At 42.2% G+C, this 26663-nt stretch overlaps 1 protein-coding gene across 1 annotated transcript in view; it reads left to right on the top strand.

Annotated features, from left to right (window-relative positions):
- Window positions 1-26663, top strand: part of LOC126263249 (trichohyalin-like) — a 191515-nt gene that overhangs the window by 90517 nt on the left and 74335 nt on the right. Inside the window, exon 3 of the mRNA XM_049960333.1 lies at window positions 15236-15463. Within this exon, the coding sequence (XP_049816290.1) occupies window positions 15236-15463 (228 nt within the window). The remainder of the gene's footprint in view (window positions 1-15235; window positions 15464-26663) is intronic.

Below are 26663 nucleotides of genomic sequence, written 5' to 3'. Positions count from 1 at the left end.
AGAAATCCTTGGGTAACAGAAGAAATATTGAATTTAATTGATGAAAGGAGAAAATATAAAAATGCAGTAAATGAAGCAGGCAAAAAGGAATACAAAGGTCTCAAAAATGAAATCGACAGGAAGTGCAAAAAGGCTAAGCAGGGATGGCTAGAGGACAAATGTAAGGATGTAGAGGCTTGTCTCACTAGGGGTAAGATAGATACTGCCTACAGGAAAATTAAAGAGACCTTTGGAGAGAAGAGAACCACTTGTATGAATATCAAGAGCTCAGATGGCAACCCAGTTCTAAGCAAAGAAGGGAAGGCAGAAAGGTGGAAGGAGTATATAGAGGGTTTATACAAGGGCGATGTACTTGAGGACAATATTATGGAAATGGAAGAGGATGTAGATGAAGACGAAATGGGAGATAAGATACTGCGTGAAGAGTTTGACAGAGCACTGAAAGACCTGAGTCGAAACAAGGCCCCGGGAGTAGACAACATTCCATTAGAACTACTGATAGCCTCGGGAGAGCCAGTCATGACAAAACTCTACCATCTGGTGAGCACGATGTATGAGACAGGCGAAATACCCTCAGACTTCAAGAAGAATATAATAATTCCAATCCCAAAGAAAGCAGGTGTTGACAGATGTGAAAATTACCGAACTATCAGTTTAATAAGTCACAGCTGCAAAATACTAACGCGAATTCTTTACAGACGAATGGAAAAACTGGTAGAAGCCGACCTAGGGGAAGATCAGTTTGGATTCCGTAGAAATGTTGGAACACGTGAGGCAATACTGACCTTACGACTTATCTTGGAAGAAAGATTAAGAAAAGGCAAACCTACGTTTCTAGCATTTGTAGACTTAGAGAAAGCTTTTGACAACGTTAACTGGAATACTCTCTTTCAAATTCTGAAGGTGGCAGGGGTAAAATACAGGGAGCGAAAGGCTATTTACAATTTGTACAGAAACCAGATGGCAGTTATAAGAGTCGAGGGGCATGAAAGGGAAGCAGTGGTTGGGAAAGGAGTGAGACAGGGTTGTAGCCTCTCCCCGATGTTATTCAATCTGTATATTGAGCAAGCAGTAAAGGAAACAAAAGAAAAATTCGGAGTAGGTATTAAAATTCATGGAGAAGAAGTAAAAACTTTGAGGTTCGCCGATGACATTGTAATTCTGTCAGAGACAGCAAAGGACTTGGAAGAGCAGTTGAACGGAATGGACAGTGTCTTGAAAGGAGGATATAAGATGAACATCAACAAAAGCAAAACAAGGATAATGGAATGTGGTCGAATTAAGTCGGGTGATGCTGAGGGAATTAGATTAGGAAATGAGACACTTAAAGTAGTAAAGGAGTTTTGCTATTTAGGGAGTAAAATAACCGATGATGGTCGAAGTAGAGAGGATATAAAATGTAGACTGGCAATGGCAAGGAAAGCGTTTCTCAAGAAGAGAAATTTGTTAACATCGAGTATAGATTTAGGTGTCAGGAAGTCGTTTCTGAAAGTATTTGTATGGAGTGTAGCCATGTATGGAAGTGAGACATGGACGATAACTAGTTTGGACAAGAAGAGAATAGAAGCTTTCGAAATGTGGTGCTACAGAAGAATGCTGAAGATAAGGTGGGTAGATCACGTAACTAATGAGGAGGTATTGAATAGGATTGGGGAGAAGAGAAGTTTGTGGCACAACTTGACTAGAAGAAGGGATCGGTTGGTAGGACATGTTTTGAGGCATCAAGGGATCACAAATTTAGCATTGGAGGGCAGCGTGGAGGGTAAAAATCGTAGAGGGAGACCAAGAGATGAATACACTAAGCAGATTCAGAGGATGTAGGTTGCAGTAGGTACTGGGAGATGAAGAAGCTTGCACAGGATAGAGTAGCATGGAGAGCTGCATCAAACCAGTCTCAGGACTGAAGACCACAACAACAACAGTCGCAAAATAGTTCACCAAAGCCTCAGAACTCAATACGAAAGAAATTCCTCCTGAATTCCTGCCAAATGGTTTTCTGAATGATTGTCATTATTCCCCCACATCAATTCCTACAGAGATGATGACTTTCAGAAAGTAGTATTTTCCCTGGGTTGCATTTAGAGCAGCTTTTGTTGCAGAGCTCTTTCAGATTCTTTCGATCTTTTTTCAGTATTTCGGAATCCTCACCCGGTAAAGATATTGTGGTATCATCGACCAGATAACTATTCTGGTTTGTGGATGTGATCGGTGAACACTCGTACAGCTATTGTGTAACTATAGAAATAATATATTGTCCCCGTGTAGCCCGTCTTACTTCTGCGTTGGCTATACATGTAGGAAGTCTGTCAGAAGAACCTGTCATTCAAAAACATTTTTTTTATGTATTTCTAAGTCCTTGACGGTTTTTGGCTTTACCCTTTTCCCCTTTTGACAGCTCGACTAGAGGTAATATTTCCGATTTCTTTTTGTTTTGTTCAACTGTGTTTATTATTTCTAAAGTCTTTCCTTTAACTTAATTTTTTGTACATTTAAAGATATGTTATCTAGTATTTTAAAGTGGTCGAATATTTTTCAGTTAACATCATATAATAAGAGGATTTATTATATTATACGAGCTAAGAAAAATCAAAGAAGAAACAGCAAATTAGCTAAGGAACGGAGGGTGTTAAGTAAAAAAATTAGTAATTTAGAAGAGAATAAAAGAGGATTTGGAAAGTAAAGACAATATTGTTGCCCACCATCGTCAGTGATCGTAAGGAAAAATCATAGAACTGCCTTGAGTCTATTTCTTCCGGTTTCACATTACAACGATTATATGTAATTTGACTGTGTATTAAGGGTTAGACTCGAAATTAATTGCACTTTTAAGTGACCAGTAGGCAACAATATCCGGTCATTATTCACAGACTGCTATGAAATACTCTTCAAAGACAATTATTTTAGTTCAATTCAGTAACTTGTGGGGATCGTCAGGAAGGCAGAACTCGGAGTAGGTTCATCGGGTTATGCCTTTATTAACAGCATTTTCTTTATTTGTAAGATTCTGTGTAGCTGTGTTTCTGCATATTTCTATCTGTGATATTATTCTAAGTATTTACGTAGTTTGGTAGCTCCGTTTGTGCTACGTGTTACCCTGTGTTTATGTGTGGCTGCTTCATCTTCTGTTTCTTTATAACAGTATGATACTTCATTTCATCGTTATGGGTGGGTCTAGGTGTAGGCCTATACAATATTGTCGGGTGTTTTGTGTGGATGGGTCCAATCGTCTGGATTCCTGAGGAAGGTATATGTGTTCTGATGTGTCAACCTCTGTCGTCTGGCCTGCGTATGTGTGGTACAGTGTAGTTACATGCGGCGAGAGCTAGTTCAGCCATGGCTTGTAGTTGTAAAGGCGCCTGATGACCATAGCAGCACACCCTTCCACCTGTTTTTCGGCTTTGACTGCTGTGGTTTGTACGTGGGTCTTGAAGGAGAGTCCTTCGTCTATCGTAATTCCCAGTCATCTTGTATTCTGTTTTCGTATTATGTATCTGTTTCACAGTTCCAAAGTTGGGCTTTCTATAAGTTGAACCTAAAGTGTTTTGTTCGGTGAAACTGTCAGCTGTTTTGTGTACACCAGTTGTTCATGTATAATAGTATACCATTTTCTTTATCCTCAAGCTGTGCTCGGCAGTTTCCCGACACTGCAGGAGTATACCATTGTTCTGTCGGCGCAGTCAACGCTATGCAGGAGATGTATTTGAGGTTCCACTGCTAGATTCCAGAAAATGGCCACAGAACGAGTGTTGTGGGCACCCCTTCCTGAGCCAGTTGACCGTTGTAGAGTTCCTTGCTCGGCAATCAACAACCCAGTCCCTACGGTAATTCCGCACGCTACAGTGCACCTTGTCCGGTACCAGCAGATTTCTAAGATCTGCAAACATAGCAGGCCACCAGAGGTTGCCAAATGCTCCTACAGTGTCTAACATTATGGATGTTACAAATTTAAGATCTGTGGTTTCTACTCTGATGGGGGGCTTGGTTTATCGTGTCGTCAGTTTGTTTGTTTTTCTAAAATCAATATTAATGGGGGCTAAATCCCGTTAGCTCGCTGCGTGATTGTAGTCGGGCACACCAGAGGCGTTCCTGGACCTAATTACCTGGTAGGTAAGGAAATTGACCGGTATGATTTTGGATCGGTTGGGTTTCTATCAGCGGCTTTCTTGAGCGTAATAATATCCGCGACGCTGATATTCTTCCGAACCGCAAGGCTTCGTTTACGGTCTGGCTTAGGAAAGTGAGTCATGAGGGATACGATAACTTTATAATATTTCCGTGCGAGTGCCATTGGGTCCAGAGGCCTTTCTTCTCTTTGGTCTTGTTATCGTTCGCGCTACCTCCTCCCACCTGGAAAGACAAGTGATAGTTTGAGCTCTGTTGTGAAGTTGTAATTCTGTTCGTAGGTTGCTATATGTCTATCGACGTGTGTTTAGATGATCATCAGGTAGTAGTTTTAGCAGTAAATAATCTCCATTACCTCTCCATCCGTGCGCGCCATCATCTTGTCACAGTCTTTACAAGACCAGTGGGATTTTCATTTTTCCCATAAAAATTTTGTAAGGTAATTCATATCTGAGGTCTGTAAAAGGTACACCAGTAATTATTTAATTTTCATCTATCGTCGAGGTACTAAATGAGCTTCAGTACCAGACTGTCACCGTATGTTCCGATTAAAGAATCGGCTTGCCCTGGAGTACAACAAAACTGATTATAGCTGACTGCTCTTCCGCCGAAGTAGTTTCTTCCTTAGTTTATACAGCGCCTCCATGTCAGTCCTGCAATCAAAGTTTGTAAGTATTGCCTTTTATTAAACGTATTCATGGAGTTCACCACCTATTCTACCGTATTTGGTCTAACGCTAATTATTTGTAGTGTCGCCCGGGGCTTTAGTCATGATGATTCGATGAGCTCTGATGAATTTTCGAGTTGTTGTTGTTTTTGTTGTGGTCTTCAGTCCTGAGACTGGTTTGATGCAGCTCTCCATGCTACTCTATCCTGTGCAAGCTTCTTCATCTCCCAGTACCTACTGCAACCTACATCCTTCTGAATCCGCTTAGTGTGTTCATCTCTTGGTCTCCCTCTACGATTTTTACCCTCCACGCTGCCCACCAATACTAAATTAGTGATCCCTCGATGTCTCAGAACATGTACTACCAGCCGTTCACATATTCTAGTCAAGTTGTGCCACAAATTTCTCTTCTCTCCAATCCTATTCAATACCTCCTCATTAGTTATGCGATCTACCCATCTAATCTTCAGCATTCTTCTGTAGCACCACATTTCGAAATCTTCTATTCTCTTCTTGTCTAAACTATTTATAGTCCATGTTTCACTTCCATACATGGCTACACTCCATACAAATACCTTCAGAAACGACTTCCTGACACTTAAATCAATACTCGATGTTAACAAATTTCTCTTCTTGAGAAACGCTTTCCTTCCCATTGCCAGTCTACATTTTATATACTTTCTACTTCGACCATCATCAGTTATTTTGCTCCCCAAATAGCAAAACTCCTTTACTACTTTAAGTGTCTCATTTCCTAATCTAATACCCTCAGCATCACCCGACTTCATTCGACTACATTCCATTATCCTCGTTTTGCTTTTGTTGATGTTCATCTTATATCCTCCTTTCAAGACACTGTCCATTCCGTTCAACTGCTCTTCCAAGTCCTTTGCTGTCTCTGACAGAATTACAATGTCATTGGCGAACCTCAAAGTTTTTATTTCTTCTCCGTGGATTTTAATATCTACAACTGAATTTTTCTTTTGATTCCCTCACTGCTTGCTCAATATACAGATTGAATAGCATCGGGTACAGGCTACAACCCTGTCTCACTCCCTTCCCAAACACTGCTACCCTTTCATATCCGTCGACTCTTATGACTACCGTCTGCTTCCTGCACAAATTGTAAATAGCCTTTCGCTCCCTGTATTTTACCCCTGCCAACTTCAGAATTTGAAAGAGAGTATTCCAGTCAACGTTGTCAAAAGCTTTCTCTAAGTCTACAAATGCTAGAAACGTAGGTTTGCCTTTCCTTAATCTTTCTTCTAAGATAAGTCGTAAGGTCAGTATTGCCTAACGTGTTCCAGTATTTCTACGGAATCCAAACTGATCTTCCCCGAGGCCGGCTTCTACCAGTTTTTCCATTCTTCTGTAAAGAATTCGTGTTAGTATTTTGCAGCTGTGGCTTATTAAACTGATTGTCCGGTAATTTACACATCTGTCAACACCTGCTTTCTTGGGGACTGGAATTATCATATTCTTCTTGAAGTCTGAGGGAATTTCGCTTATCTCATACATCTTGCTCACCAGATGGTAGAGCTTTGTCAGGACTGGCTCTCCCTAGGCTGTCGGTAGTTCTAATGGTATGTTGTCTACTCCCGGGGCCTTGTTTCGACTTAGGTCTTTCAGTGCTCTGATAAACTCACATTTCATATTCATCTACCTCCTCTTCCATTTCTATAATATTGTCCTCAAGAACATCGCCCCTGTATAGACCCTCTATATACTCCTTCCACCTTTCTGCTTTCCCTTCTTTGCTTAGAACTGGCTTTCCATCTGAGCTCTTGATATTCATGCAAGTGGTTCTCTTTTCTCCAAAGGTCTCTTTAATTTTCCTGTAGGCAGTATCTATATTACCACTTGTGAGATAAGCGCCTACATCCTTACATTTGTCTTCTATCAATCCCTGCTTAACCATTTTGCACTTCCTGTCGATCTCATTTTTGAGACGTTTGTATCCCTTTTTGCCTGCTTCAATTGCTGCATTTTTTTATTTTCTCCTTTCGTCAATTAAATTCAGTATCTCTTTTGTTACCCAAGGATTTCTACTAGCTCTCGTCTTTTTACCTACTTGATCCTCTGCTGCCTTCACTATTTCATTCCTCAAAGCTACCCATTCTTTTTCTACTGTATTTATTTTCCTCATTCCTATCAATTGTTCCCTTATGCTCTCCCTGAAAATCTGTACAACCTCTGGTTCTTTCAGTTTATCCAGGTCCCATCTCCTTAAATTCCCACCTTTTTGCAGTTTCTTCAGGTTTATTCTACAGTTCATAACCAATTGATTATGGTCAGAGTCCACATCTGCCCCTGGAAATGTCTTACTCTTTAAAACTTGGTTCCTAAATCTCTGTCTTACCATTATATATTCTATCTGAAACCTTTTAGTATCTCTAGGGTTCTTCCATGTATACAACCTTCTTTCATGATTCTTGAACCAAGTGTTAGCTATGATTAAGTTGTGCTCTGTGCAAAATTCTACCTGACGGCTTCCTTTTTCATTTCTTAGCCCCAATCCATATTCACCTGCTACGTTTCCTTCTCTTCCTTTTCCTACTGTCGCATTCCAGTCACCCGTGAGTATTAAATTATCATCTCCCTTCACTACCTGAATAATTTCTTTTATCTCATCATACAATTCATCAACTTCTTCATCATCTGCAGAGTTAGTTGGCATATAAACTTGTACTACCATAGTAGGCGTGGGCTTCATGTCTATCTTGGCCACAATAATGCGTTCACTATGCTGTTTGTAGTAGATTACCCGCACGCCTCATTTTTATTCATTATTAAACCTACTCCTGCATTACCCCTATTTGATTTTGTATTTATAACCCTGTATTCACCTGACCAGAAATCTTGTTCCTCCTGCCACCGAACTTCAACAATTCCCACTATATCTAATTTTGAGCTGTCCATTTCCCTTTTTAAATTTTCTAACCTACCTGCCCGATTAAGGGATCTGACATTCCACGCTCCGATCCGTAGAACGCCAGTTTTCTTTCTCCTGATAACGACGTTCTCATGAGTAGTCCCCGCCTGGAGATCCTTATGGGGGACTATTTTACCTCCGGAATATTTTACTCAAGAGGACGCCGTCATCATTTAACCATACAGTAAAGCTGAATGTCCTCGGGAAAAATTACAGCTGTAGTTTCCCCTTGCTTTGAGCCGTTCGGAGCACCAGCACAGCAAGGCCGTTTTGGTTAGTGTTACAAGGCCATATCAGTCAATCATCCAGACTGATGCCCCTGCAACTATTGAAAAGGCTGCTGCCCCTCTCCAGGAACCACATGCTTGTCTGGCCTCTCAACAAATACCCGTCTGTTGTGGTTGCACCTACAGTACGGCTATCTTTATCGCTGAGGCACGCAAGCCTCCCCACCAACGGCAAGGTCCATGGTTCATGTGTGTGTGTGTGTGTGTTTGGGGGGGGGGGGATTTTCGAGTTATGTCGTGGAAAACGAAACTACCGGAATAAGTTTACCCGTATGGTCATGTCTGAAAGCTTATCGTACTCTGGAAATACTCCCGTTATGAGGTAATATTTTTTTCAATTGTGGAACAGGAAATGCGATACCTTATTCGGCAAAATGTTTAAGATCGGAACACGCATTGTCTAGGCAACTCTTAATTTAGACGTCTCACGATGATTACCTGGTATACTTAACGACCTATTAATTTTCTCATCCTTTCCAGAACCCATGAAAACGTTGGAGTAGATTCATTTGCAGAACTTCACCTTGTGAGGGATCTCGCCTTTCATCGGCTGCATGCGATTTTCTGCTCGACAAATGTATGGGAAAGTCACGTTAATCGGAATGAGGAACACAATCAGGGGCTTCTATAGTTTTGACGAACACACGTTGTCAGTAAACTTGTAAGTTTATTTAGTGCTGTAGGTTTTCATATAGACATATTGGAATGTGTGCTTGAATGACACCTAAAATGTCTGCTGCGGACATAGCAAGCCGTGGACATGGCAGAACCTTCAACGCATGGCTGAATACATCCAGTTACAGGTCAAAGAAACGAGCGTTGTTACCTGGAAGAGCCACCACAGAAAGTGAGTGCAGGAAATGCATTCGCAGGCAGCCGCGACGGCCTACTGGTGACGTCATTAAATGTGTTGGCGACGAGGTGGAGAAAGGAATGCCAATGGTGACAGATAAGGTGACGGAGCGTGCCGGTAAAATGCCGAAGTTGAGTAAGTTGATAGGGCGCTAATCACGGGAGGAGTAACACGATGACTCGTCGAGTGACATTCCAGTATATCGCTAAGCGAGGAAGGAGCGAAGTGCACACAGTGAATATCCGACAGACAATGTGGATAGCTCCTAAATGATGATTTTAAAAACCACTTTGGGCTACCAGTTTTACAATGCAAGATACCTTTATATCACATTACTATCTAGCAGCGGTCCATGGTCATTCCCAAATGTCTGTGAATACAGTAAGGAAACAACACTACACAGCTAAGACAGATTAGTGAACATACATTTTTCTTTAATTGTTTTTTCATTCCCCTCACCCTCTGTGGGCCAGGGTAGACTGTCAGCGGGTACAGTTCGTCACTCTTCAGCCAAACGAGTGTAAATTTTTTAAAATGTATTAAGAATTGTACATGGCGGTAGAAAAATTGAATGTTGCACACATCAGAGACATAGTAGGACATCTACATAAATTAAAAGATGAAAAGCAGGTATGTTGAGTGATTAAAATACATTCACAGACGGATGGCAAGTTAATGTTTCACCCAATATGAAATACAGATAGTGAGATGCGTAAATAAGTAAGATAAGGTAAATAATAAAAAAAATTATGAACTGATTGATTAAAATAGATACAGAGATTAGTGGATTTATGAGTGTATGCTGACTACCAGGGCAGCGGTGTCATGGAACTGGGCTAGTACATAGGGTGGGTATGTGTGGGCAGATGTTTGGAGGAGGGATCTGGGACAGTGAAGAGGGGTGTGGTTCTGAATTAAGCCTTTGGATGTGAATGAAGAAGAGTGACGAAGGAGGGAGCCTTGACCAAATGGGGAAAAATGTTCAAGTATTTGTTAATTCCTAAGTGACCAAACTGCTGAGGTCATCGGTCCCTAGACTTACACACACTTAAACTAACTTACGCTAAGAACAACACACATTCCCATGCCTGAGGGAGAACACGGACCTCCGGCCTGAGGGGCCGCGCAGTCCATGACATGGCGCCTCACACCGCACGGCCACTCCATGCGGTGACAAGATAGGGAGAAGTGGGTTCTTCTCCATCTGGTGGGACAGATGAATATTAGCCCAGATTTCATGGTGTGATAAGTGGAGGCGATTAATGTTTCGTTGGGAGAGGGGTGGAGTGTGTGGAGGTTTAGCGTTGGTGGAATGTGGTGGCAGATTACCATTTAGCATGGGGGGGGGGGCAATTAGCGGATGATTAGAGTCAACGTTTTGGGTGGTGTAGGATACTCTGAGGTGTTCAAGATGGAAGAGTAGGGCAAGGAATTTTATAAGATGATAGACGATTTGGGGTGTGGAGGATAAGTGGATCCGAAAGGCTAGGAGTGGTGTATGACGTTTAAGGACCTATAGGGCGTCATAAAAATAGAGAGGAGCGGATATCCATGCCACATTAACAAATCAGAGAATGGGTTGGATCAGTTGTTTCTAGGTGCTGGGGATCATGGAAGGGTTCAATCTCTATATGTGGTCAGTTAGTAGTTTTTGTAATTTTAATGCATTTGGACTTTCTGTTGAATGGTTATACATGGTCATCCATGTTATTCAGATATTTAGTGCGAGTAAAATGTATTTTATTGGGCTAGTTAAATGGATAGATCGGTCGCAAATGGTAAGATAAAAGTCGTGTGGGTGGGAGCTGCAGATGGTTCAGCCTATAATTATAGCCTGGGTTTTGGTAGGGTTGATGTTTGGGGAGGTACTGGCTACACCAGGAGATGAAGTGACTGAGATGGAGCTGTAGGGATCATTGGGATTTCTGGAAGGTAAGGTGAGGACTAGACAGGTGTTGTCATCAGCATATTGGAGGAGATGTACAGGAGGAGGTGGATTTGGCGTATTGTATAGATGATATACTCGGAGAGGAGAGAAGGCATTCTTGGGCTACACCTGCAGCGGGATGAAAGACACAGGAACTGGTATTGTTGACGGTAACACAACACCAGCAGTTAGAGAGAAATGGTCTAATTTACGTGAAGGATACAATTCATGTGAAATGCATAGGTCTGGAGTTTAAAGAGAAGGCCAGAATGGCATGTATGGTCAAATTATTTGTCGATATCAAGAGAGACAGGACTGCTGGATTTGTGGTTGTGATTTGGTGATGAATAAGATACAGTAGTTGGTCATCAGGGGAGAATTTGGGACAGAAGCCATGTGAAGGATTATACAGTGTTATATAAAGGGTGGCTAAGTTTTCCTAAGAAGGAGAGGGGCCAATATTTCAGATTTTGATAGCAGTTGCGTTGAGTTCCTTATGGAGCATCTGGCGATTGACTTGTACCATAATTTGGGTGTTGAGTTCTGTCTGCGGGATGTTGTTCAGGTACTGCAACCTGGAAACAAGGTGTGGGAGGGAGGTAATGGTGTACTCATTGACTGTCAGGAATAAGGAGTAATCGAAGTGGAGGTTATGAGGATGGTGGAGGTGTTACAGAGGTAGGATGTGAATTAGTTGATTTTGTTTACGTTTCTGGGTGGGGGCGGAGGGGTTATTATGGTACAGGAGGGTGAAAGACGGAGCCTGATTGTCATCAATAAGACGGTCCAGCGCCTTTCACAACCTGGAAGAGTATATGAGCAGTGTGGCATTGGGGTTCGTGAATGTTTGGAGCCGTATTCGGCGTTTCTTTGTGTTTAGCAGGTTTCTGATGTGTCGTAGTTGTCAGTGGTATGCAAGAGTGTCTCAGCCATGAGTCTGCAGGAACAATCAGAAAGATGACAGGATTCGTGGAGGAGGAGAGAGCATATGGAGGAAGTGGGGGACAGTGTGGAATGTGGTGTGTTATACCATTTGATAGTGTCTTCTGGAGGAAGGTGGCAGCAAGGTGGATGTCACTGGGATGTTGGAAGGATATGGGATGGCTTCAGATTTAGGTAGCAATGGATTCTCTGTAGACATTCCAGTTGGTACAAGAATAGTCTTGGACTTTATGTGAAAGGCGGAATGTGATGTGCATAGAATGTTGAGTAGGACACGGAGGTGGTCTTTTCCTTTGGTGACGAGGACTGCTACAATAATGCTCCCATCGTGGTTAGGAGATTTAATAATAACTTAAGGAATGGAATTGCTTCCAGACTGGGTATGCTGTGAAAAGGGACTGTGTCACCATGGAGGGAGTCAGTAAATAGACGCCAACGCTGGAGTTCAGTGTGGGAACACCTATGGACGTTAAGGTCAGCGGCAATGATATAAGTCAAAAAGGTATGGTCTGTGTGGTTGAGGAAATTATAAGGGATGCAGTAATGCAGTTGGATATAAGTGTCATTGTTTTCAGGAAGAGAATGAGGATGAGGTGTTCAATAGGAGTGTTGTAGACAGTTTGTGAGTGAACAGGGATGTTCTTGTGGTGGCCAGTAGCAACTCTACATCTAGCTGTGGGGAGTAGGTTATCTGTATGGTGGTGGTGTATGACAAAGTTTTGGATAGTATCATGGGTCTGGAGAGTGATTTCATTCAGGGCAAGAGTACTGTTGCAGTACTGGGATAGCGTGTGTGTGAAGAAATGCTTGTTGACTGATACAGAGCAGATATTGTGCAGTAGGATGTTATACTGACATTGTGCCATGATTTAGGAAAGGAAATGTTGGTGTGGATTGGTGGTTGAGTAGCTTTTAAGCTAGGGGGTCGAGAAGGGTGAAAACACAGCAGACCTGGTTGAGGGAATGTGTGGCTTGGGTGTTGAGGTGGAGAACAGAGCAAGCAGAAAGGGAAGTTTGTTGTAGGATGTGTAGCCTCCAGGACGGGTGGATGTTTTGAAGGACTATGTTAATGAAACACGTGAGGTGAGCTGAAGAAATTGTTGGGTTGGAAGTCGTGCAGAGTAGGTGTGGTGCGAACTGTCTGTTAGCTCAGGTCTGGAAGGCTGAAGATGGGGTTTTCCCTTTGAAGAATAGGTCATTTGGGGCAGGTTACAGATATTCATGTGGGAGGGGAGTGAGTTTAGGACATTTCTTGTGATAATGGTGGGATTTACAACAGGAGAAGACGGGAATGCTTTTACAATTAGTGGTCAGGTAGTCATTGTACATGGGGCATCTTTGGTAGCAATAGGATTGAGGATAGGATTTGGAATTTTCAACAGTGTATTTTCGTTTGTAGAGTATGGATCCATCGTTAAGAAGGTCATCAACTGTAGATGAGGATTCAGTAAAAATATGTACTATGAAGATTCGGCTATCATCAGAAATGTGGAGTGCTTTCTGAACTTCTAGGTCAGGGTGGAATTGGAGTTCAGACTCCACCTTCTGAGCTGTCGCGTGTGGACCGATCCATTTGATCGCAATAATGCAGGCGAGGGATGATGAGGAGGTTAAGGTTGCTTGGTTCAGGTGGATTTGGGAAATGGTACGGGGTGTGCATAGGGTCTAAATGCGACCTGTGCGATCTTCTGGAGGATCTTAATGAGAAAGTCTGGATCAGGGTATTTGATCGGGATGGAGTCTTCTTTGGGGATGAGCTGAGTGATGAGCACGGAAGTGATGTATTTTCGAATTTCAAGGAAGAAGATTTGGGACTGGAGGAAGTGGGGCTACAGGCGGGAGAGGAGGAAGGTACAAAGCTCTGTAGAGGTTGTTTCAGATGACTTGGCCTAAAATGTCATAAACTCTCGGCTTTCTGTTTGTTTTGGATTTTTTCTTCTTCGTGAAATTTGGTGTGGGTACAGTGTCAGCGCTGGGATGTTTTGATGATTTTGAAGTTCTGCGAGTTTCTTTATTACCCTAAAGCAGGACTATTTTTTGAAGACCATGTGGCTGTGTGGTTCAATGAGGTATTCTACGCTTCATGGAAATGGTTGTAGGACATCCACCTTTGTTTAAGAATTTCACTCCGCTGGGAAACGAACCGAGACCACCACATGTGGTAAGCAGTAACTCTACCATACAGTCACGTTGCCTTTCAGAAAAATCATGTTACTTTATCGTATTGAAGATGCTTGGAAAAGTTCAAATTCTGGGTCTATAGAATTTTTAAGAGTTACTTGGAACTGCATTGGGATGTTGATATCATAGGTCTGAACTTGATGTATCTACCAGAAAAATAAAATATTAGAAAATTGCGATTGACATGTGGCATGTGTGTATTAGGTTATTGCATAGTTTCGTAGCGTTTTTCCATAAGTTTAATAACAGTAGCAAATATAATCAGAGAAACTTTAGGCATGAATAATATGATCTCGTTCAATACCTGCAATAGTCTACTAATTCTGGGGTAAGTTTCCGATTCGATGACTGTACAAATCAGATGGTTTTTGCGGAGAAGTAGTCGTCGAGCCATGTTCGGAGCACATCTTCATGCGGGAAGGATCGTCGGCAGCTCGTGGCTAGCGTTAGTGCCTCTGGATCACGGGGTCCCGGGTTAGATTCTCGGCCGGGTTGGGGGCGTTCTCTGCCAGAGAACTGGGTGTGTATATTGTCCTCATCATTTCGTGATTATCATTCGTGAGAGTGGCTGAATTGGACTGTGTAAAACATTGGACTACATAATAATTGGGACTTTGTGCGGGCACTGATGACCGCGCAGTTTAGCGCTCCAGAAACCAGACATCATCATCTTTATCGGGGAAGGATGTTCGTTGAAGGCTGTTCGATAGAGATGCTGGGCTGATCTCAGTTCATCGTATCTACCTGTTCCTTAGCAAAATGGCGTGGCTCATTGTAGTTTAATGCGTTTAAAAGATCTTTATCTAACTCCGAAGGTCTTCCTGAACGTGGAGAGCCATAAATGTCAAATCTATCTTCTTTAAATCGAAAAAACCATTTTCTTGTTTTTTTTCTGTCCAATGGTAAATGTTTCTGGCTGCCTCCGTTACTGTCACCCTTCTATGAAATTTAGCCAGAAGAATACGTCCTAAATGTCCCGATTTCTCCACTTGGAACTCCATTATCTAGCGTCCACAGCTCCAGTCATTGTCTACAAATGACAAAATGACGATGTCTAAACTCAGATAGCAAGACTCAACTACACATAAGAAATGACAATCGATGAATAAAGCCATAGCAACCGGAATACCAACATGCAAAACAAAAACGCTAGGAACTTGTGCATCACCATAAGTTACCTTCTGCTGCTCAAAATTAAGTGTGTGACTTATATTCGGGCGCGGGTCATGATGGGCAGAGTACGCTGGCTATTTCGTTGTGTTGGGCTGACACGTTGAACCTGTCCACCAGTTCGTGTTCGTATTCCTGCCCGTGTGGCCGGCAGGACCGCGCGCGGCGCGACGCGGAGGCGCGCCAGCTGGCGGAGGCGAAGCGGCTGCAGCAGTACCGGCTGCGCATCGACGAGCTGCGGGGGCACCGGTCGCGGCTGCTGGCGCAGGAGGCGGTCAAGGGGCAGCTGTGCCAGATAGAGGAGCGCCAGCGGCTGCGACAGCTCGAGAAGGAGGAGGCGCGCTTCTGGGACGAGGTCATGCGCAAGGAGGTCCAGGCCAAGGTGAGGAAGGAGCAAGTTGCCCAGCTTACGGCGTGAAACTGATTAATAGTTAGCATTATTATTATTATTTCTGATGTTAATTCACAAAACATTCATATACACCATAGTGGCAGTAGAGTCTCTTTGACTCTTGGTATGGTTTGTAATTAACGAGAAACTAGAACCTGAACATAAAGAACAGAAGGTAAACGCACTGAAACGTCCCCTTAGAAAAATTATACATGACTGTGTTTGTCTCTGGTGTTGTTCCATTGTGTCTAACTTTTGAAGATTTTGTTCCATTGTGTCTAACTTTTGAAGCTTTCGCTGTGTTTGTCTCTGATTTTGTTCCACTGTGTCTAACTTACGAAGATGTTGATCCATTGTGTCTAACTTTTGAAGATTTTGTTCCATTGTGTCTAACGTATGAAGATTTTGTTCCATTGTGTCTAACTTTTAGAGCTTTTGTTCCATTTGTTGCATTAATTGTAATAACAATGCAATGGTGTCTGAAACATGTTCCTCAGTGCTATTCGGCAATCCATTTAAGCCGCCAATATTCGCATTTTGAAAACGGTGAGGACCCAAAACCTGAATCTTTTGTGGCGGCGTTCGTAGCGACAAACAATTCGCTGTAGAAACGGCTTACTAAGTCACCGGTCACCGCCACACTTTTAATAGCGGGCCGACCGGTCCGCTGGAACAGTGAACAGAAAGATGAAAACCCAAACACTCTGATCAAATAAAAGTCGGTACTTATCTTTATTAACGAAGATACAGAAACACAGTAGTGAACTCTGTGTCTGCAGAAATCTGTCTAGTTCGAGTCGGAGCGGCTAGGTCAGCGTCGGCTGACGACAAACAACAACTCTGCTGCGATGAACACACAACTGACTAGCAAGTACACAATTCGGTGGCGAGTATACAACTGAGCGGCGAATACAGAACTGTCCTAGCGCTCGCGACTCCAGCGCTTAAGACCCGAAGCCAGCGGTGGCGCGCGCAGACTTGCGGCGATTTCCTGTCTCGAGGGCGCTGCTTATGCGGACGGCGTCCGGACTTTGATGCTGCCAACCTTTTGGCAGCGGGCTCGGGTGGCATTACTGGCTAGGATATAACAGAATCCACGGTATTTGCGAAATTGTGTCCTGTCATTTCGGATTCCTGAGGCGAGCTATTGCCGACCGATCGATCGATAATGCTTCCCTGTTCACTAATTGCTTCACTGTCTACGCCATTATTTGCCGCCCTCTCCATTTCCCTATGCACAATTACCAAATCACTAGTTTGAACATTAGTTAATTCATTACACGGTGACGCTAACACACTGCTTTCGTCTTCACTGTCATTTCTCAGTTTACTTTGGAGCCTAGTATTACGTTTTTCACACGCCATTATTGTCACAATATTTCACACGACAACACAGAAAAGCACATGTGGTGTCACTGCCAGACACCACACTTGCTAGGTGGTAGCTTAAATCGGCCGCGGTCCATTAGTACATGTCGGACCCGCGTGTCGCCACTGTGTGATCGCAGACCGAGCGCCACCACACGGCAGGTCTCGAGAGACGTACGAGAACTCGCCCCAGTTGTACGACGACGTTGCTAGCGACTATACTGACGAAGCCTTTGCTCTCACTGCCGAGAGACAGTTAGAATAGCCTTCAGCTAAGTCCATGGCTACGACCTAGCAAGGCGCCATTAGCCTTAGATAGCTTGTATTTAAAGAGCCTCACTTGTATCGCCACAATCTCCAGATGTCTCATCAAGAACGATGTATACAAGGACGGATTAAAAGTTAAGTAGTCCAGAAGCTACGTACTTTTCTTTATAGCATTCATTAAGTCTCCTGTTTCAGACCTCACTCCATCCTTCGTGAGTTAGCGCGTGCATCTTGGCCGCCTCTTTCAATTAGTGTGCGTAGTGTTGGCAAGTCTGCCGACACTACAGCACAATTTGAAGAGCAAAATAAGAAAACACATTAACATAGCACTGAAAATAATATCTAGCTAATTGCAAGCGCAGCTGCGAAATACTTGGTGCCAATCTACATGCATGCCACAACAACAATGAAAGACTGCAACTACAAAGGAGATTCTCTCTACAATTACGCGCTAGCAATAAACAATAACTACACTAATTACACAAACTACAAGAAAAAAATCAGAAGATTCCAGTGAGGTGTCCTTGGCTAAGGATCGACATATGAAACGTCCCCTTAGAAAAATTGTACATGACTGTGCTTAAACTGACACACACTTTCAAAAATCCCTACAAAAGAATGGCCCTGACTAACATTAACCTATACGTTTCACAAATCACTTACCACACAAAAATCTTGGTTACTCGAACTACTGCAATAAGGCAAGCGCCACAACTGCCAGCTAAGTAAAAGATTCAAACTACGGAAGGCACTAACTACTGATAGGCATAGTTAGCAAATGAAATGTTTTGATTGAGAACAAACAATGTATTTACCTTACTAGTGTTCAAAAGTCATAGTATATATAGCAGTTCATGACATCCAGTCATACAAATTTCAAAACTCCGCCATTTCTCTCCCCACATCCACCACTGCTGGCGGCTCACCTCCAATTGCGCAACGCTATGCGCTGTTAACATCCACCTGCCCAACACTACAATGGAAGACAACAATGCAAACTAGCCACAGACTGCACACAGCACAGCCAGTGATTTTCATACAGAGCGCTACGTGGCGTTATCAATATAAAAGCCTAAACAGCCTACTTACAGCACTACATACAAATACACTACTGTTTGGGGGGGGGGGGGGGTGAACTGAGACGCTGAGATGGAGAGATGTGATCACTATGAAATTTATTCTGTTGTTTAGGGACTTGACACTACACAGACCATTCGCATTGGAGACCTGTACATGCACTTTTATTTATTTCATTAACAGTACAAAGTAACCCACCGCCTTGAAGTGTAGGGTGGGTCGGATGCTTCTGAATCTAATAGCAAAGACTTCTCATTGTTATAGTCTTGTTGGTATTCAGTTGTTAATGCTTTTTTTAAATAATATATAGAACATAATATACAGGGTGGTCTATTGATCGTGACCGGGCCAAATATATCACGAAATAAGCGTGAAACAAAAAACTAACAAGGGCGAAACTTGTATAGCTTGAAGGGGGAAATCAGATGGCGCTATGGTTGGCCCGTTAGATGGCGTTGAAATAGTTGAAACGGATATCAACTGCGTTTTTTAAAATAGGAACCCCCATTTTTTATTATATATTCATGTAGTACGTAAGGAAATATGAATGTTTTAGTTGGACCACTTTTTTCGCTATGTGATAGATGGCGCTTTAATATTCACAGACATATGGCTCACAATTTTAGACGAACAGTTGGTAACAGGTAGGTTTTTGAAATTAAAATACGGAACGTAGGTACGTTTGAACATTTTATTTAGGTTGTTCCAATGTGATACATGTACCTCTGTGAACTTATCATTTCCGAGAACGCATGCTGTTACAGCGTGATTACCTGTAAATACCACATTAATGCAATAAATGCTCAAAATGATGTCCGTCAACCTCAATGCATTTGGCAATACGTGTAACGACATTCCTCTCAACAGCGAGTAGTTCGCCTTCCGTAATGTTCGCACGTGCATTGACAATGCGCTGACGCATGTTGTCAGGCGTTGTCGGTGGATCACGATAGCAAATATGCTTCAACTTTCCCCACGGAAAGGAATCCGGGGACGTCAGATCCGATAAACGTGGGGGCCATGGTATGGCGCTTCGACGATCGATCCACCTCTCATGAAATATGCTATTCAATGCCGCTTCTACCGCACGCGAGATATGTGCCGGACATCCATCATGTTGGAAGTACATCGCCATTATGTCATGCAGTGAAACATCTTGTAGTAACATCGGTAGAACATTACGTGGGAAATCAGCATACATTCCACCATTTAGATTGCCATCGATAAAATGGGGGCCAATTATCCTTCCTCCCATAATGCCGCACCATACATTAACCCGCCAAGGTCGCTGATGTTCCACTTGTCGCAGCCATCGTGGATTTTCCGTTGCCTAGTAGTGCATATTATGCCACTTTACGTTACCGCTGTTGGTGAATGACGCTTCGTCGCTAAATAGAACGCGTGCAATAAATCTGTCATCGTCCCGCAATTTCTCTTGTGCCCAGTGACAGAACTGTACACGACGTTCAAAGTCGTCGCCATGCAATTGCTGGTGCATAGAAATATGGTACGGGTGCAGTCGATGTTGATGTAGCATTCTCAACACCGATGTTTTTGAGATTCCCGATTCTGGTGCAATTTGTCTGCTAATGATGTGCGGATTAGCCGCGACAGCCGCTAAAACACCTACTTGGGCCTCAGCATTTGTTGCAGGTTGTCGATGACGTTTTACATCTGGCTGAATACTTCCTGTTTCCTTAAATAACGTAACTATCCGCCGAACGGTCCGGACACTTGGATGATGTCGTCCAGGATACCGAGCAGCATACACAGCACACGCCCGTTGGGTATTTTGATCACAGTAGCCATACATCAACACGATATCGACCTTTTCCGCAATTGGTAAACGGTCCATTTTAATGCCGGTAATGTATCACGAAGCAAATACCGTCCGCACTGACGGAATGTTACGTGATACCACGTACTTATACGTTTGCGACTATTACAGCGCCATCTATCACAAAGCGAAAAAGTGGTCTAAATAAACATTCATATTTCTTTACGTACAACACGAATATGTAATAAATATGGGTGTTCCTATTTTTTTAAAAATGCAATTGATATCTGTTTGACCTATGGCCGCCCAATCTAGCGGGCCAACCATATCGACATCTGGTTTCCCCCGTCGAGCTAGACGAGTTTCGTTCTTTGTAATTTTTTCGTTTGATTCTTATTTCATGAGATATTTGGCCCGGTCACTATCAATGGACCACCCTGTATAAAGATTTCTCTGAGGTTACTGCGAATTGAATGCTTAACAGTTGTTATAATGGTTCCACGTAATTTGTTACTACCTAGTTGTTGAGTATATAATTTATACAATGCGAATGTCAAAGAAAAATAAAAAAAAAGAAAATGTAACACAATGAGCGTGGTTAAGAATATTTTGTAATACGTAGACGGAATTGATATCCTGTATTAGGATGAGTAATACAGTCTAAGTAGCATGTTGGTTAGTAATGGCCTATTTATATATATTTCAGATGAGGAGGTCTCGGTACAACCTCGAGCTATTCTGATCTGAAATGCTTTGTGCTAATGTATGTTTACACAGATTATACAGATTAAATTCTGACTCAGCACTTCATACATGGAATACATGAATTTTAGCTTCACATTAGAAATACACTTACGTTTGTAACTTTTTAGTTGAAATAGAATATAGTTCTTTGCTACTTGAATGCATTATTGTTTAAATAACTTAATACATTTCTGATATATGAAATTCATTGATCATAGCTTTGAATAGAGAAGAGAATATACTTCTGTCTGCACTCAATAAGACGAGCAATACATTACTGCTTGTGTGCAATATACTTTAAACACTATGCAGGATGTCATTGGCGAGGAGGAGACTGGGTATAAAAGTTCTTCGAGCCTTCTCCTCCCAAGCGACATTACCTTATTACTATAGCCTTAGTATGTGGTGCCGGTGTTTATTTGTTTTATGATTGTTATGTTGTTTGTGACTTGTTGTGGCGTGCAGTGTCATACATTGTTGATTTTGGTCCCTTACATGTTGATCCTTTCTGAGTCATGTTCACTTAGTGTTCCTTCCTCGGTTTCGGAATCTATGCTCGTGTTTGTGTCCTCCCATGTGGTTTGTTGTGTTGTTTGTGCTTGTCTACGCCTCCTTCCATATGGGGTTTGGCGCTTGTATTCTTCGTACAGAGTGTTCGATACAATATCGCTATTTATTATGTTCCAGTCATCGGGATTACGTATTATTACGGCGATGTCATTGTCATTCTGTACCTGTCTCACTTGTTCTAGCGTGTTGCACAGCAGTGTGACATGTTTAGGTGTCCCAGTTTCTCCGCATACGCATATTTCATCGTTAGTTAGTTTCACACGGTTTAAATTTACCGGATACGGCCCTTGGCCTGTCAGGAAATGGACCATCCTCCGGCTTAGGTCGACATGTTTCAGTAGTAGTCTTCGTATACACGACATGTTTCAGTAGTAGTCTTCGTGTACATCAGGAATGAAAGAGTGTACTCGGCGACCATTATAGGATGCATCCCACACTCTCTGCCATGTTTGATTCCACCATTGTTTCATTTGTGTTTTGTTCATAATGTTGGTTCCCGTAATTTCGGTGACTTTATCGACCCTGTCCCTCTTAAGGGGCTCCGGAAAGGCTCAAAATCATGAAAAGTTCAATTTTTACTTTTATGCGTTTTCTGAATCTGCAGACTATTACCTTTTAATAGATATATAATTTATTCAATTCCGAAGACTACAACTATTTTTAAATTTTTTTTGAAATGTGTTCTACATGGGCGTGACCCACTGTGGCGCTGTTAAACTGCTGTCAAATGGTGTTATTATTAACGTCCGTGTTCATCAGGTACATTTTAGTGATGTGAGATAAAGTATGTGTTGTGGCTAACCTGTGATGGTTCAATATATATCGCTGGTATGATTGTCGATTGTTTCATGTTTATTTACTCTGTCGTTATCTCGAAAATATTCGTAATTAATTCTGTTTCTTGAGTCTCTGTTTTGTTGAAGTATAATAATGAGTAAAAGTAAAGTTATTAGAAATCCTCTGAAGGCTTTTAAGAAAAGGATAAATGTTGGAAAGCCAAAGGTATGTGTTATTACTGTAAACAATAAAGACGATAACCGAGTGAGTGAACCTAACCTCTCAAGTACACCTGCCCATAGCAGTCAAAGTGGGAAAGAAAATACTTCACAGAAGAAGCTTGGTTCAATGAGTGAAAACTATGAATATTTTATGGGCGAATCGGATGTGAATGAAATATTTGATATGTCGGTTCTCAAAGGAATTTTTTCAAACTGTGTAAGATGTATTCATTGTAGTGAAGTTGGTCTGGAACTCTCCATAATAAAGCACGTAGGACTTGCTAGTGAAATAAAACTGAAATGTGATAAGTGTTCATACTTGACCACCTTTTGGAACAGTGTTGCAATAACTGCAACTGAAGAAAATGGTAGCAAAATCTACGAACACAACATTAGATTTGTTTATTCCTTGCGTTCAGTTGGTAAGGGTGCTACTGCAGGTGCAATTTTCTGTGGCATCATGATTCTTCCAAATCCCCCAAGCAAGTTTACGACCTATAATAAATTAATAGGGTCTAAAGTAGAAGATGTCTGTATAGAATCTATGAAGAACGCTGTGGAAGAGTCAGTAATGGAAAATAATGGTAACAGAGATTTGACTGCAGCGTTCGATGGTACCTGGCATAAACGGGGACACACATCTCTTCATGGTGTAGTATCTGCCACCAGTATGTATACAGGGAAAGTTTTAGATGTAGCAGTAATATCAAAGTATTCTAGATGTCCACAAAAATATAAAGGTACACATGAAAATAATTGCAAAGCTAACTATAGTGGCAGTAGTGGAGGAATGGAAGTGGCTGGTGTTGCCAGTATATTCCAGCGTTCTGAGGCGTGTGATAAAGTGCGATATGTTAATTACCTTGGTGACGGTGATTCTAAAAGTTTCAAACATGTTCAAGGACTGATGCCCTATGGTGATGATATAGTGCAGAAATTTGAGTGTATTGGACACGTACAGAAGCGAATGGGAACAAGACTTCGGCGACTGAAAGATTCGTACAAAAAAAAAAAAAAAAAAAAAAAAAAACTCAGTGATGGTAAAGGGTTGGATGGGAAGGGTAGGTTAACTGACAGTGTAATTGACAAAATACAGAACTATTACGGAATGGCTATTAGGCAAAATACACAAAGTGTCGACGAAATGAAGAAGGCTGTTTGGGCTCTTTTTTTTCATACTTCTTCAACCGATGAAAATCCCCAACATAGCTTGTGTCCCAAAGAAGAAGACAGTTGGTGTAATTATAACAAAGGATTGCTAACTGGTGAAGTGTACACTCATAAGCATAGTCTGCCTCATGCAATAATGGAGGTGATAAAACCTATTTTCAGAGACTTAGCAGCACCTGAACTGTTGAAAAAGTGTATTCACGGAAAAACTCGAAACCCCAATGAAAGTGTAAATAGTGTTATATGGTCGAGAATCCCCAAGACTGTATTTGTTGGAATAGAAACACTTCACTTTGGTGTGTATGATGCTGTTGCGACTTTCAATGATGGCAACATTATAAAGTGCAAGGTATTTAGAAATATGGGAATGAAGATAGGTTCTAACATGGTACGAGCGATGCTTGCTTTAGACAAGGAACGCCTTCGGGCTGCAGACAGGGCTGTAAAGAGTCTAGAAATACAAGCAAGAGTAAACAGGAGGAGGAACAAGAGGAAGCTGGAGGAGGAGTTTGCAGAGGATGAAGATAATCCATCCTATGGACCTGGAATGCACTAAAAAGTTAATCCAATCTTTGTCGCTCGATTCCCAAAACTTTTATTTTCTCATACTAATTACATGTTTTCTAAGGATCTTCCAAACATGTTTGTTTCAAACTTTCAGTAAATGTTACACAGTACCTTCTGCATAATTTAACACAGCCTTTTTCCAAAAAACTGTATATTTTTGAATATATAAATAAAAAATTGCAAAAAAATGTTGTGAATTAATAACTGAACTAAAATTTTGTAAAATCCCTGTGTTAAGTTATTGCCCATATTCCAATAAATAATCTGTAAAAAGTTCAACTTCCTACCTCAAATACTTTGTGAGGAAAGATGTAATTTATAAGCGTTATTTTAACATTGCAAGTATAGGGCGTTCTGGAGCTCTGTAATGTGCAGCTCTGTAATGTACTGTTATGTCTATACGGCAGGTCCCCATCACAACGCAATGTGCCTCTAGTGACGTGGTGTTGAAGGCTCCGCTCATTCTCAGGAGTACAGTACGTTGATCTCGTCTTGCAATTGTCTTGTTAGTCCTTTTGTTCAGTCTGTGAGCCCAAGCACTTCCATCAAAGCAAGTTATGGATTCATATATCGCAATGTGGTAGGTCCTTTCGTCTTAATAGGTAATTTGTACTGAGTTGTGTTTAGTCTCGATAGTTTGTGCATAATTTTGGAGGCTTTGTCAATTGTCAATTTTGTATGGTGGTTAAAAGTCTATTTTTCGTCTAGATGCAGTCCGAGATAACGTGTGGCTTGCTTCCTCTGTCTGCTTGTATTGTCTAATTTTAGAATTGGATTCCTCTGTAATTTATTTTCTTTGCACCAACTGTTAATTTTCTGAAGCAGTTGCTTGCCTTTTGTCTCTGGTGCTGGTCTCGAGTTGACTGACACCAATACGAGCAGGTCATCTGCGTAAGCCACCACATCTCTTACCCTGTCGTCACTGTCCAGGGTGTTCAGCAAGGGCTCGGTTGCGATATCCCAGAATATTGGTCCGCACATCGAGCCCTGTGGACATCCCTTTGTTATTCTCTTGAAAACCTTCCGTGTACCAGCCCCCCATTTCGCCTCTGCAGTAGTCGAGGAGACTATTGAGAGGGAAGCTGATAGCCTCATTTCCCTTAACCTGGTGAATAAGGACCGCCACCATAAGTTGTCAAAAGCCCCGGCTATGTCGATTAGAATGGCGGCCGCGTATTTGTCGCTGATGCTGTTTGTAGCTGCTAGTGCTTGGTTGACGGCGTCTTCTATTGATCTACCTTTCCTGAAGCCGAACTGATGGGGCGTTATGCCGAGGAGGCGTCTGTGGGATTGTAAACGATCACACAGGAGCCTTTCCTGTACCTTGTCGAGAGTGTTTAAGAGACAGATAGGTCGGTAAGTTTTGGGGTCTGTTGGCTCTTTGTCTTGCGATTTCCTGATTATTACTACATTAGTAGTTTTCCAGAGGTTTGGAATTCTGTCTGTTAGTAGTGCCTCGTTGAACATGTTGGTAAGAAAAGGTGTGATTTGTGTTACTGTTTGTTTTAATGTTTCTGAAAGTATTTTGTCTGGTCCTGGTGCTTTTCGGTTTTTAAGCCTGCTGATTGCCGCCCCGACTTCTTCTTGCGCGAATGGCATGGTTACGCTGTCACTGATGTATGGTTGCCTCGTGTTCTCTCTTAGGTCAGCGTGGTGTCGCTCGTCTTGTGTGGGGTCGCCATCCGGGAGGAGCCTGTTCAAAAGATAATCTGCTGTGCTTCTCCATCCTCTGGTCGTTGTGCCGTCACCTTGTTTTAGTGTTGACAGAACTGTCGGTGTTTTAACTCGTTCTGTTTCTATCTAGAATGGTTGTCCCCAGATGTCGTTCTGTAGCTGGGTTTTTACAAAATTTGTTCCAGTAGTCTTGCCTTGTTGTCTTTAGTTGTTTCTGGTATTTCTGTTTAGCGTCACGATACAGGTCAAGTCTTATCTGTCTTTCACGAGCTGTCTTTCCTTGTTGGTAGTAATTTCTTTTGTCCCGTGAATCCTTTCTTAGTCTTGCCAGTTCTGTCGACCACGGTTGTTTTTGTCCCCACCCAGTTTTTGCGCGTGGTATAGCTGCTTCCTGTGCTCTTTGTAGGACCTCTGTCACTACATGCGATTTGTAATCTATACTGCCTTGAACAGTGTGTAGTGATGACGCCTCAACAATATCTCGAACTTTTTGCCAGTCGGCTCTTCCTATGAGTAAATGCTGCTGTTCGTGGTCCATGTTATGTGTATTGATATATCTGTCTGTGGTTATGATGATTGCGTTGTGGTCACTGTGTGTGGCTGTATCTAATACCCTCCATGTACTGACTAGTGGAAGAGATTTTGCGCTCCCTAGGGAACGGTCTATGTTACTTACACCACCGGCGACTCCGCGGTAGGTAAGTGGCTGACCCTCCCTATTCATTATGAAGAGGTTGCGTTCATTTACCACGTCAAGCACTAGTTGCCCTCTGTCGTCAGTTCTACCTGAGTTCCATAAGGGGGATTTTGCGTTGATATCAGTTAGAATGAGCAGCCTTTTTCTTTCTGAGTGTCGTGCAATGTCTTTTATTCTGTCTAAGAAACGTTCTATATCTTACGAGTACTGAGCGTAAATAGACGACGTGAGCCATACATCCTGTCCGTCTTTTATTTCTGCTGCGGCAATGTGTTCAGAGCA

This window comes from Schistocerca nitens, chromosome 6, assembly GCF_023898315.1.
Source record: "Schistocerca nitens isolate TAMUIC-IGC-003100 chromosome 6, iqSchNite1.1, whole genome shotgun sequence".
In the NCBI taxonomy this organism is placed as follows: Eukaryota; Metazoa; Arthropoda; class Insecta; order Orthoptera; family Acrididae; genus Schistocerca; species Schistocerca nitens.
Note: the sequence above shows the minus strand (reverse complement) of the source record. Positions and strands in the feature narration are given on the sequence as shown.